The 14804-nt window shown below is 48.7% G+C and overlaps 1 protein-coding gene across 1 annotated transcript in view; it reads left to right on the forward strand.

Annotated features, from left to right (window-relative positions):
- LOC311235737 (cell surface hyaluronidase-like) overlaps window positions 1-14804 on the forward strand; it is a gene marked incomplete at its 3' end in the record, with an annotated part of 70593 nt that overhangs the window by 55543 nt on the left and 246 nt on the right. The window contains exons 5-6 of the mRNA XM_084323203.1: window positions 9635-9804; window positions 11281-11832. Coding sequence (XP_084179329.1) covers window positions 9635-9804; window positions 11281-11832 — 722 coding nt within the window. The remainder of the gene's footprint in view (window positions 1-9634; window positions 9805-11280; window positions 11833-14804) is intronic.

A 14804-nucleotide genomic window follows, 5' to 3' on the forward strand; every position in this document is an offset into this window, starting at 1 on the left:
AGCAGGAGGACGAGGTGAAGTCATGTGACGTCTAGCAGCACGACGAGGTGAAGTCATGTGACGTCTAGCAGGAGGACGAGGTGAAGTCATGTGACGTCTAGCAGGAGGACGAGGTGAAGTCATGTGACGTCTAGCAGGAGGACGGGGTGAAGTCATGTGACGTCTAGCAGGAGGACGAGGTGAAGTCATGTGACGTCTAGCAGGAGGACGAGGTGAAGTCATGTGACGTGTAGCAGGAGGACGAGGTGAATCATGTGACGTCTAGCAGGAGGACGAGGTGAAGTCATGTGACGTCTAGCAGGAGGACGGGGTGAAGTCATGTGACGTCTAGCAGGAGGACGAGGTGAAGTCATGTGACGTCTAGCAGGAGGACGAGGTGAAGTCATGTGACGTCTAGCAGCACGACGAGGTGAAGTCATGTGACGTCTAGCAGGAGGACGAGGTGAAGTCATGTGACGTCTAGCAGGAGGACGAGGTGAAGTCATGTGACGTCTAGCAGGAGGACGAGGTGAAGTCATGTGACGTCTAGCAGGAGGACGAGGTGAAGTCATGAGACGTCTAGCAGGAGGACGGGGTGAAGTCATGTGACGTCTAGCAGGAGGACGAGGTGAAGTCATGTGACGTCTAGCAGGAGGACGAGGTGAAGTCATGTGACGTCTAGCAGCACGACGAGGTGAAGTCATGTGACGTCTAGCAGGAGGACGAGGTGAAGTCATGTGACGTCTAGCAGGAGGACGAGGTGAAGTCATGTGACGTCTAGCAGGAGGACGAGGTGAAGTCATGTGACGTCTAGCAGGAGGACGAGGTGAAGTCATGTGACGTCTAGCAGGAGGACGAGGTGAAGTCATGTGACGTCTAGCAGGAGGACGAGGTGAAGTCATGTGACGTCTAGCAGGAGGACGAGGTGAAGTCATGTGACGTCTAGCAGGAGGACGAGGTGAAGTCATGTGACGTCTAGCAGGAGGACGAGGTGAAGTCATGTGACGTCTAGCAGGAGGACGAGGTGAAGTCATGTGACGTCTAGCAGCACGACGAGGTGAAGTCATGTGACGTCTAGCAGGAGGACGAGGTGAAGTCATGTGACGTCTAGCAGGAGGACGAGGTGAAGTCATGTGACGTCTAGCAGGAGGACGAGGTGAAGTCATGTGACGTCTAGCAGGAGGACGAGGTGAAGTCATGTGACGTCCAGCAGGAGGACGAGGTGAAGTCATGTGACGTCTAGCAGGAGGACGAGGTGAAGTCATGTGACGTCTAGCAGGAGGACGAGGTGAAGTCATGTGACGTCTAGCAGGAGGACGAGGTGAAGTCATGTGACGTCTAGCAGCACGACGAGGTGAAGTCATGTGACATCTAGCAGGAGGACGAGGTGAAGTCATGTGACGTCTAGCAGCACGACGAGGTGAAGTCATGTGACGTCTAGCAGGAGGACGAGGTGAAGTCATGTGACGTCTAGCAGCACGACGAGGTGAAGTCATGTGACGTCTAGCAGGAGGACGAGGTGAAGTCATGTGACGTCTAGCAGGAGGACGAGGTGAAGTCATGTGACGTCTAGCAGGAGGACGAGGTGAAGTCATGTGACGTCTAGCAGGAGGACGAGGTGAAGTCATGTGACGTGTAGCAGGAGGACGAGGTGAATCATGTGACGTCTAGCAGGAGGACGAGGTGAAGTCATGTGACGTCTAGCAGGAGGACGGGGTGAAGTCATGTGACGTCTAGCAGCACGACGAGGTGAAGTCATGTGACGTCTAGCAGGAGGACGAGGTGAAGTCATGTGACGTCTAGCAGCACGACGAGGTGAAGTCATGTGACGTCTAGCAGGAGGACGAGGTGAAGTCATGTGACGTGTAGCAGGAGGACGAGGTGAATCATGTGACGTCTAGCAGGAGGACGAGGTGAAGTCATGTGACGTCTAGCAGGAGGACGGGGTGAAGTCATGTGACGTCTAGCAGGAGGACGAGGTGAAGTCATGTGACGTCTAGCAGGAGGACGAGGTGAAGTCATGTGACGTCTAGCAGCACGACGAGGTGAAGTCATGTGACGTCTAGCAGGAGGACGAGGTGAAGTCATGTGACGTCTAGCAGGAGGACGAGGTGAAGTCATGTGACGTCTAGCAGGAGGACGAGGTGAAGTCATGTGACGTCTAGCAGGAGGACGAGGTGAAGTCATGAGACGTCTAGCAGGAGGACGGGGTGAAGTCATGTGACGTCTAGCAGGAGGACGAGGTGAAGTCATGTGACGTCTAGCAGGAGGACGAGGTGAAGTCATGTGACGTCTAGCAGCACGACGAGGTGAAGTCATGTGACGTCTAGCAGGAGGACGAGGTGAAGTCATGTGACGTCTAGCAGGAGGACGAGGTGAAGTCATGTGACGTCTAGCAGGAGGACGAGGTGAAGTCATGTGACGTCTAGCAGGAGGACGAGGTGAAGTCATGTGACGTCTAGCAGGAGGACGAGGTGAAGTCATGTGACGTCTAGCAGGAGGACGAGGTGAAGTCATGTGACGTCTAGCAGGAGGACGAGGTGAAGTCATGTGACGTCTAGCAGGAGGACGAGGTGAAGTCATGTGACGTCTAGCAGCACGACGAGGTGAAGTCATGTGACGTCTAGCAGGAGGACGAGGTGAAGTCATGTGACGTCTAGCAGGAGGACGAGGTGAAGTCATGTGACGTCTAGCAGCACGACGAGGTGAAGTCATGTGACGTCTAGCAGGAGGACGGGGTGAAGTCATGTGACGTCTAGCAGGAGGACGAGGTGAAGTCATGTGACGTCTAGCAGGAGGACGAGGTGAAGTCATGTGACGTCTAGCAGGAGGACGAGGTGAAGTCATGTGACGTCTAGCAGGAGGACGAGGTGAAGTCATGTGACGTCTAGCAGGAGGACGAGGTGAAGTCATGTGACGTCTAGCAGGAGGACGAGGTGAAGTCATGTGACGTCTAGCAGGAGGACGAGGTGAAGTCATGTGACGTCTAGCAGCACGACGAGGTGAAGTCATGTGACGTCTAGCAGGAGGACGAGGTGAAGTCATGTGACGTCTAGCAGGAGGACGAGGTGAAGTCATGTGACGTCTAGCAGGAGGACGAGGTGAAGTCATGTGACGTCTAGCAGGAGGACGAGGTGAAGTCATGTGACGTCTAGCAGGAGGACGAGGTGAAGTCATGTGACGTCTAGCAGGAGGACGGGGTGAAGTCATGTGACGTCTAGCAGGAGGACGAGGTGAAGTCATGTGACGTCTAGCAGGAGGACGAGGTGAAGTCATGTGACGTCTAGCAGGAGGACGAGGTGAAGTCATGTGACGTCTAGCAGGAGGACGAGGTGAAGTCATGTGACGTCTAGCAGCACGACGAGGTGAAGTCATGTGACGTCTAGCAGGAGGACGAGGTGAAGTCATGTGACGTCTAGCAGGAGGACGAGGTGAAGTCATGTGACGTCTAGCAGGAGGACGAGGTGAAGTCATGTGACGTCTAGCAGCACGACGAGGTGAAGTCATGTGACGTCTAGCAGGAGGACGAGGTGAAGTCATGTGACGTCTAGCAGGAGGACGAGGTGAAGTCATGTGACGTCTAGCAGCACGACGAGGTGAAGTCATGTGACGTCTAGCAGGAGGACGAACAGGGATTGATTGATTGATTGAACATTGTATTAACAGATTGCAGAATGGGTGCAGTACAGTACAGCTCAATACACACAATTGTTAAGGGGATGCAGACCAGAGAAAGACTTTCGTCTTGTTTACATCAGGGACCCCCATTTTCAATTCATCATAACATACATGACATACAGGTAGACAGTACTGTTACATCTAGACATTTATGACATACCAGATCTACAAATGTACAGTACTGTTTATGAGTACAAAAATAGTCTGAAAAGGGAGTATATACATTTGAGGGGGAAGAAACTGTACATTGGAGGAGGTTGGGTAGGTGGGGGGGGGGGAACAGGAAAGTACCAGGAAACAGACGGAGGAATGAACGTATTCATGGCCGCAGCGAGGCTACGTCAGCAGCACGCCTACACCTGATCACCCCTGACCTGGTCTGAGAACAGCGTGACACACGGATGGGTCGTCCCCATCAAAGACTTTGAAATATCTTTCATCAAGGTCATCACAGGCACCTGTGACGTGCATGCGAGTGTGTCTCTCTCTCAGACACATACAGACCTCCGTAGACTAATCAATACGGTGGCAACTTTTACTTCCTGTGTTAAACACATCAAACGTCGCCCCCTCCCGCCTCGCACACACACACACACACACACAACACACACACACACACACACACACACACACACACACACACACACACACACACACACACACACACACACAACACACACACACCAGTCACACACACACACACACACACACACACACACACACACACACACACACACACACACACACACACACACACACACACACACACACACACACACACACACACACAGTCACACACAGTCACACACACACACACACACACACACACACACACACACACACAGTCACACACAGTCACACACACACACACACACACACACACACACACACACACAGTCACACACACACACACACACACACACACACACACTCACACACACACACACACACACACCTACACACATGCACCTACACACCGGTGGCTTGACCCCTGTTCACACATTGTTATTACTAGCCAAACAGTGAGGGTTTTAACAGGGTTTGACTCTCTGTGTCAGACAAGAAAACAAACATGCACTTTCTCCTGTTTCCTCCGTGTCATTTCCTGCTCAGTGACCGGTCGATTGGTTTCATAAATGTATCTGGCCGACCATCACACACACACACACGTTACACACACACACACACACACACACACACACACACACACACACACACACACACACACACACACACACGTTACACACACACACACACACACACACACACACACACACACACACACACACACACACACACACACACACACACAGACACACACACACACACACACACATGTGACACACACACAGACACACACACAGGCTCTTTATTAGCCTCCACAGGACGGACAGAGGCAGGCTTGATTCCCCCGGAGCCGGAAAGCTGCACACTGTGACAGTAATGACAGGGCAGAGTGCCCCCAGATGGATCCTGTTTGTGGTGCGGTGGGGTGCGTGCGGCGCATGCTCAGGGTGGCAGAGTGGCCCCTGCATCAGCATCTAAACGGGTCGAGGATCGTGTCAGTAGGACCAGTTAGTTATATGGTGTACGAAATCTGGCAAACGTATCGGAAAGCGGTTTACTATATAACGTAAAGTATGTATGTTAAAGAGTATCGAGGGTACGATACTGTAGGTCGGCGTCAGTCTGAATGTCCTGTTGGGTCTTTTTGGAACAATGTTCACGCTTGAGCACAAATATGTGGGATTGGGTCTCTTCTTGCACGGCCCTAGCAGGGATTGAGCTGTTTTACAGGGCTGTCGACATCTTTTCTTAAAGATTCGGTACAATGCAAATCGTCTTTTTCAATCTCCGTGCTTTTTTTAACAGAAGGTATGTTGATGACTACAACTGTTGTTGTGAACATGATGACTAAAGCCCTTCATATCAACAATATCAAGTCTGGCTGGCTTGTCTACACACATCCATCATAGTTCTTGATGAAGCTTTGCCAGGAAAAATAACTATTGTTGAAGTGAACGTGGGCCACTAGCTGTCTGTCTGTGTGGAGACGGGCTCAGGATGTGCCAGTCTGCCTCCAGGCCTCCAGGGCACCCAACCCTTCTCAGGAGAAAATGCTCGTCCAGATGTGAGGCTTGCATTTATTATTGCAACACAAAGAGAGGGGTTATAAAAGGTAAGGTGATAAGGATTTGAAAAACTTACATGCATGTGATTGATGATGAGAAGCATCGTCTCAAAAGGTAATCATACCTACAAATAGCATACGGCTTAAACCTTGGGAGAAAGTGTTGTTTGTTTGACCGGGAGATAAAGTCATGTTTTAAAAAGTTTAAATTGTGACGTTATTCATTATTTTTGTCCAAAACAGCAAGTTAGATGATAAATCTCATTATAATTTGCTCAGACTCACACCCAGTCCCTCTCTCCCTCCACACTCTCCATCTCCTCCCTCTCTCCATCCACACTCTTCATCTCACCCAGCTCTCCTCTCCTCTCCTCCATCTCTCCCTCCACACTCTCCACCTCCTCACCAACTCTCCTCTCCTCCCTCTCTCCATCCACACTCCATCGGGGCGGCGTGGCTCAGGGGTAGAGCGGGTCGTCCAATGATCGAAGGGTTGGTGGTTCGAATCCCGCTCAAGCCCATGTCCATCCCACTGCCGTTGTGTCCTTGGGCAAGACACTTAACCTACTTGCCTCGTATGAATGTGTATGCATGTGAATGAATGTTGGTGGTGGTCGGAGGGGCCGTAGGCGTTGATTATTCGCCACGCTTCCGTGAGTCTGCCTCAGGGCAGCTCTGGCTGCAATTGTAGCTTACCACCACCGGTATGACTGTGTATGAACGAATAATGGACTCTGTGAAGCGCTCTGGGTGCCATGAAGAGCGCTATATAAATCCAAGTCATTATTATTATTATCTCACCCAGCTCTTCTCTCCTCCCTCTCTCCATACACACTCTCCACCTCCTCACCAACTCTCCTCTCCTCCCTCTCTCCATCCACACTCCATCTCACCCAGCTCTTCTCTCCTCCCTCTCTCCATACACACTCTCCATCTCACCCAGCTCTCCTCTCCTCCCTCTCTCCATCCACACTCCATCTCACCCAGCTCTCCTCCCCTCTCCTCCCTCTCTCCATCCACACTCCATCTCACCCAGCTCTCCTCTCCTCCCTCTCTCCATCCACACTCCATCTCACCCAGCTCTCCTCCCCTCTCCTCCCTCTCTCCATCCACACTCTCCATCTCACCCAGCTATCTCCTCCCTCTCCATCCACACTCTCCATCTCACCCAATTCTCCTCTCTTCTCCTGTCCTCTCTCTTCACTCCTTTCTCTCTTCACTTCTCTCCTCTCCTCCCTCTTCACTTCTTTCTCTCTTCTCTTCTCTCTCCTCTCTTCTCCTTTTGTTTCTCGTCTATTCTCTGTTCTCATTTCTCTTCTCCCCTCTCTTATTCTATCTCTTCTCTCTTCTCCTCCCCTCTCTATTCTTCTCTCCTCTCTTCTCCCCTCTATTCTTCCCTCTCCTCTCCTGTTCTCTGTTCTCATCTCTTCTCTCTCCTCTTCTCCTCTCTATTCTTCTCTCTCCTCTCTCTATTATTCTCTCCTCCTCTCCTCTCCTCTATTCTTCTCTTCTCCTCTCTCCTCTCTATTCTTCTCATCTCGTATCCTCTCCTCTCTGTTCTTCTCTCCTCTCTATTCTTCTCCTCTCTTCTCTCTCTATTCTTCTCTTCTCTATTATCTCTCTCTTCTTATCTATTATTCTCTCTTCTTCTCCTCTCCTTTCCTCTCTATTCTTATCCCCTCTATTCTCCTCTCCTCTATGTTCCTGCTCATTTCTTTCAACCTTCCTTCCTTTCTCTTTCCGTTCTTCACACACCAGCTATCCTGTCATTCCACCTCCTCCCTCCATCCTTCCTCCATCCTCTCATTCCCCTCTCCTTTCTCTCCACAGCTTTCACATCCTCCCTCCTGTACCCTCCTCTTCCTCCCTTGTGTCCCTTTTCACAAGTGAATACTTTAATCTACACTTGACACTTCACAGACTCCCTTTGTATGTGTGTGTATGTGCTTGTGCATGCATGTCTGTATCAGTGTGTGTATGTGTGTGTGGTCTGTCAGTGGGTACTGTGGACTCTGTGGTCTCTCTCTTTCATAGTTGTCATAGTCATAGTTTCCTAAGGCAGGGTCCATGCTAGATGATAACAAGGAGACTTGTTTGGACTGTCAGCAGATTGGTCCTAACTGTGTATTTGTCCTGCAGATTAAGATAAATTGAGAATCACTCACATTTGCACGTATGCACACTTCATTATCCAATCTAGGTCACACACCCCATGAGTGGCTATCCCTCCCATCTGTAAGATATTACATAAGAATGACATGAATGTCCTGTTGATGTTCCCAGCTCCAGCCTGGTACAGTAGTCTGGTCTGCCAACCCAACGATGCCTGCTAACACTTTATGCCCGGAGGCAGGGATGTGACGACATGCTGTGTGGTTTCAAGTGGACGGTCTCAACATTTGAGACGGCGCTAGCGTTTTGAGAACTGAACATTGGCCATTAGAAACTACACCAGTTCCGTCTTGCACTTGGAAAAGGTTAATTGCGCAGCTAGTATCGTTATTAGAAATAGTGTGACTAGTAGTAACGGTGTTTCCCTAGATCCCCCCCAAACCCACGCACGTGTCGTCAATATTGCCAAATCCACCGTGTCCTTTCTCTCCTTCACGCAAAGTAAAATCTACTCTAAAAGTGAAAGTGAAACTTAAGCTACTCAGACTGTACTACGACTCTGCTGCACAGACTTATAAAATAGCTCTGCTGTCCACGCAAACAATTTCAATACTTCATGTTGCAAGTATTGAAAACTCGCATGTTTTTAGTTTTTTTGGATGAATGTGGGAATTGATACGTGATAATGAACTAAATGGGTTTTATTTATATTAAAAAGAAAGGAGAAAAAAGGCATACACCAGTGGGGGTGGTGGGCAAGTAATGTACTTGGTGGATGTAACCGAGTAACACTAGTATCACTGACTAATGCCTAGTGTGTGTACTGTATCGGCAGACATGCTTGGTGCACAGTTACTCTGTGTGCTACGTTGCTGCTATAAGCACACATGTGCCCTATTAAACCATTCACATTTTGAGGTAGACACACACTCACACTCACATGCCATCGATTTAACATTATCCACCCTTTATTTTCTTAACTCTGTGGTCCAACACATGCACACACACACACACACACACACACACACACACACACACAGACACCACCGCTATGTGCCAGGCAGTCCGGTATTGAGAAAGACACTTGGCTGCTGGAGTGATGAGTCTGTGATGATGTGATGAGTGTGAATAGTGAGGTGCCAGTGAAGCAGCTAAACTATGTGTTACTGTTGTTTTAACACAATGACGGATTGTGCAACAACCTAAAGGCACGCATTGTGCTTTTCAATGTGCTCTTCAATGGGCTCTCTGCAATGAATGAACAGCTCCTCCTCCCCCGAGCGGAGAGCCGATCGGCTGAACTACCACCACCTCTGAATTAACCCCTTCAGACCACCTGACTCGCCTGTAGACGCACGGTGTTCCTCACTAAAATGGTGATATCTGATTGTAATGTAATGAGTAAAAAATCTACCTCCCTCTCTCCTCTACCTTTCTCTCACTCTCTCTCACCCTCCATCTTCTCTCTCTCCCCCTCTATCTTGCTCCCTCCCGCTATCTCTCCCTCTATCTCTCTCCCTCCTATCTCTCTATCTCTCTCTCGCTCCCTTTCTCTTCCCCTCTCCCCCCCTCTCTCTATCCCCCTCTCTCCCCACCATTTCCTTCACTCTTTCTCTCTCTCTCTCACTCTCCAACTCTATCTTCTCTCTCTCCCCCTCTATCTCTATCTCTTTCTCTCTCTATCTATCCCCTCTATCTCTCTCTCGCTCCCCCCCCCCCCCCCCCCCCCCCCAGACAGGCGTGGGCGCTGGTGTCGGTGGTGGGTGGTGGTAATGCGTCGTGCTCCGAGGAGGTCCGAGAGCATGAGAACCACAACACGGGAGGCAAGGCGTTCGCCAGGCGCGACTTCACCACGGTGGACGGAGTCGGGTTCTCCGTCACCGCGTACAGCGAGTGGAGGAATGGTGGGGAGCGACTCATATCCTAATCAATACCAAACCCCATCATGGTTTCAATCATATATGCAATGTCGAGTACCTCTCGGAGAAAGAACCGTGTAACTCTGTCTTAGGTTTTCAGAAGAACAATGTTTTCAAACGTTTAAAGGTGGTAAGTTAGACTGTTGTGTTCATTCAGAGTTAATATGGATACCATCGTCACATTCACACTCCACTCCAGTGATTTGGATTATTGACTTTACAACTGAAAATACATGGCCATTAAAACCGAGTTATATGGTTCTTCAGATTGATTGATTGATTGATTGAACATTTTATTAACAGATTGCAGAATGGGTACAGTAGTACAGTACAGCTCAATACACACAATTGTTAAGGGGATGCAGACCAGAGAAAGACTTTCGTCTTGTTTACATCAGGGTCCCCCATTTTCAATTCATCATAACATTTATGACACACACAACATATATACAGTACTATTACATCCAGACATTTATGACATACAAGATATACAAATATACAGTACTGGTTATTTACAGAGTTTCTAAAAGAGAATATATACATTTGAGGGGGAGGAAACTGTACATTGGGGGGGGGGGGGGGGGGGGGGTTGGACATTTACCGGGGCCAGTTTCGAATTCCGGCCTCCCGTAGGTGCTCTTTTAGAGCGGTTTTGAAGGTGGGTAGGGATTCACATTATTTTACGGCTGAGGGTAGGGCATTCCACATAGTTGTGGCATGATTGCGAAACGTGTTTAGTCCCTTGTTTGAGTCAGTACAAGGATTAATATCATATAGAGTCATAGTCTATAGCTAATGATTGAAAGAGTGATTTTGCAATATTTATTTACATTGGTTGTGAATTGACGGGTTGCATTGTTATAATAACATGCTGGTATTCAGGTCAAATGGACACCTCTGTAGCGGGGGGGGGGGGGGGGGTGTTCTGGGGTAAGAGAGGAGAGTTGACAGGGTGAGCAATGAGCTTTGGGGTGTGTGGGAGGGGTCTGAGGTAAGAGAGGACAGGTAATTGTTTTATAGATCAGTCATCAGAACATGAAAGACATTCTTGAGTGAGTGTGTGTGTGTGCATTGCCATTATGACCAATACCGGTCCCCAGGTAGGTGTGTGTGTGGTGGGTGGAGTAGGGTTTGTCCTCTAACAGTTAGTAAATACAGCTATGACCACACAATGTTCTAGTGGTTTCACATTTCCGGCAAAAAAGATATTTCTGCATTTTGAAACACAGATTGAGGAGGTTCACTTCACTGTCTGTGAGTCCAAGCCTACTATTCACTCAGATTATTCATATTTATTCTTCAAATATCTCAGTTGTTATAGAATGAAGGTTAGAGGCAGAGGATAAAAGAGTGGTTTTACAAAGTCATTCGTTAATAAAATGCTATTCATATATAAATGATTATGGGTCAGTCTTGATTGTCATCCTGATATTGATCCCATTATTCGCCCCGTGCCCCCAGGTTTCCCCATGTCCGGCTTCAAGGTGGAGGCAGAGGACCAGGTGGTGCTCAACCTGCAGGATAAGGTGCAGCAGACCTGGCAACCCGGGGACCAGATTGTGGTTGCCAGCACGGACTACTCCATGCACCAGGCAGAGGAGTTCACACTGTTGCCCTGTCCTCACTGTACCAGCAGGCAGGTCAGGATACAAGGTGAGGAGTTCACACTGTTGCCCTGTCCTCACTGTACCAGCAGGCAGGTCAGGATACAAGGTGAGGAGTTCACACTGCTGCCCTGTCCTCACTGTACCAGCAGGCAGGTCAGGATACAAGGTGAGGAGTTCACACTGTTGCCCTGTCCTCACTGTACCAGCAGGCAGGTCAGGATACAAGGTGAGGAGTTCACACTGTTGCCCTGTCCTCACTGTACCAGCAGGCAGGTCAGGATACAAGGTGAGGAGTTCACACTGTTGCCCTGTCCTCACTGTACCAGCAGGCAGGTCAGGATACAAGGTGAGGAGTTCACACTGTTGCCCTGTCCTCACTGTACCAGCAGGCAGGTCAGGATACAAGGTGAGCCAGAAAGAGTTACACCGCCTGTCCCTCTCGCCGTTCTGTATTAAAGGAACAGTCATGGAATGGTTGGAGTTGGTGTTCCGCCATTAACACATTGGGTGCCACGCCCCCTTCCGGGAAGTGCATAGGCCTTGCCGCCCATTAACCCCATGTAAACGCTCACTTTGTTTGTAGAGCTAAACCTATATTTTATATTATAGCTATGGATCTAATAACAATGTCGATTGTCAGTGGGTTTCTTCCGGTCAACGTGCAAAAAACGGATAATTCTTTCATCTATACATTTCCGTTTTATACCGTGGTGAATATGAGTATAGTGGTAGAGTGAGCCTGTGTAATTCCAGGGAACTCCGTCAAAACAGCCCTTTAGTCAAATCCACTTATCACGTTGCCATTTTTCGCCTGATTATCTAATCATCCTGAAATCAACGCTAGATTATTGGTATTATGTCTCCTCGTGCATACATGAAAGGGGGGTTGGAGCGGGCACACCTCCGTGCTGTGATCACTGCCAACGGGACACAGCACACACACAGACACAGCGATCGTGGGGGGAAAAAATCTAATCAACGCAATATTGGTAATATAGAGTCCTTACCTGGTCTCTGGTGTACTGCAAAAAGAATAATCCAATTATCTGATCGCCATTCCAGATATCCACAGCGATCCTGTCTCCGACGTTATCCGGCATTGCACATGACCGGGCGGTTGGGGTCAGTTGTCCAAGCCATCCCTACAAGCCCTTGTTTTGTCGGAGTGTTTAGAACTCGCCCCCACACCGCAGCTCGGTAGAGAAAACAAACTACATTGTTTCAAATGTAGTGCAATACCGGCCGCAAGGCGTTAGGCGGCGGTGTTGACCGTCTGTGATCTCAGACACATTCAGTACAGCATGCACAAGGTGCCTCGATGGATTATGAATGGCAATAGCTAATAAAAGTAAAAGCGTAGATCTACGTTTCCGGCACTCAACCGCTGGGCCACAGAAACGTAAATCTACGTGAACGGCAACCAAAGGGTTAAGCCGGTGGCGGAGTAGTCACATTGCTGTGTTTTATTGCAACACTACTATCACCGACATCTAAGAAGGGAGACCCCCCCCCCCCTTGAACGGCCCTTCTAAGGTTTCTCTCCTCCCTATTTCCTGTGGTAAATGTTTAGCTATTATTAGGTTTTAGTGAGTTTTTCCTTACCTTCGCGTGGGGTATGACTGGGAATGTTGCATTCATTTATTTAATTTAAAAAAAAATTGGACTTCATGGTGTTTTTGTTTTGTTCTTGATTTATTGTGATGGGACGTGTCCGGCCCATGGGGACATTAACGTGTGTTGTCGAGCCTTACAAATATTTGATTTGATTTAAAAGGGCCAGCTGGCGTGCCGGAATGTTTTGCCTTGACCACACCCCCAACTCATTTCATTGGTCGCCCCAACTGCTTCTTCTTGTCCCTCTGGCACTTGTTAACGCCATAATGAACCTCATATTGTCGTCGATATAATTATGCATTAAAAAAAGAAGATTCTCAGTTACATCAACACTGCACTCTCAGGACAGTCTTGTGTTTGCAGGTTAACCCTTTCACTGCCACACAGGGCCCGAAACCAGAGCCCGCCATTGGCGACCAGATTTTAGGTTTGGCGAGTGCCACTGAGAGGTCTGTCCGCCATTTGGCGGGTCACAAAATAGTAATGTAAAATAATTAAAACTGCAGTGTGTTTTGGTCTTACGACAGGCCTAATTTGTGGCTTGTTTACCGATGTCACATCCACTACTCTTCTGTCCTGACTGCCCGTGGCGCCTGCTTGCACTGTAGGGAGCTAACTAAGCTAAGCTAATTAGCGTTAGCTGCTAATCCTGGAAACGCTCAAAGCACCGTCAGCGAGTCCACAAAACCAGTTCCATTAGTGAGGAAAGGGGTTATATTAACGAGGCTTGACAACAGGGGTTCAAAGATAACTTCACATTTATTGGCTATTGGTTTATTTATATCGCTTCATGCATCCACCAGGCTCTGTGTGTTCTGTTGACATCTTAGTCTGTGTGTGACATCATCAACTACGCGACTCAGACGGAGATGCATCCAGCTGCAGCGCCGGAGAATCCTTGCATGCTGCTGAATGTAGAGTATAGGTCCAGCTGCAGGGCCGGAGAATCCTTACTGGAGCTGGAGGCTACTCGAGTAAATACACACAGACAGTGGAGCTGTTTGCATATAGCAAGCATTTTGACTTGTTGCGTGGTGGCGATGTCTCGCAGATAATACAACTACAAGTATGATTATATAATATATATATTTTATTAAAAAAAATTATATAAAATCAAAATCAAAAAATTAAATCAAAAAAAATGTGGCAGGTAAGAAATATGCTTGGCGGGTAGATTCTTCCCATCTACCCGCCACTGGCCGGTGAGTCAAAAAGTTAATTTCGTGCCCTGCTGCCACACGACAGAAGGTTAACCCTTTACTATCACACAACCGACGGCTATCGTGTGGCAGTGAACGGGTTAACCTTCTGTGTATTGTCGCAGTGAAATGGTTAATCGTTTGGTAGTGTGGCAGTGAAAGGGTTAAGTATGTAATGTTCTCTATTGCCCACTAGGGCACCATTGTTGCCAGAGCAGCCGGGTTGTTTCTCCCCAAAAGCGAACGTTGGAAATAACTTCATCTATAAGTACAACCCTGCTTAGTTTGCACAATGTTGTTGTAATTAAGATATTTGCCGAAAAACATGAATTGTGTTCGTGCAGAGATCAAATGATAAATTACTGCATTTATATTTACAACTTATGCCTCACATTCACCCATTCACTCACACATGTACACACCTACTGTGGAGGCGACCATGCAAGGTGCCAACCTGCTCATCGGGAGCAGTTAGGGTTTTAAGTGTCTTGCTCAAGGACACTTTGACAAGCTGCCGGGAGGTGCCGGAATCGAACCGGGAACCTTCCGATTACCAGACGACCAC

Source organism: Notolepis coatsorum (assembly GCF_963971535.1).
Source record: "Notolepis coatsorum genome assembly, chromosome: 10".
NCBI lineage: Eukaryota > Metazoa > Chordata > Actinopteri > Aulopiformes > Paralepididae > Notolepis > Notolepis coatsorum.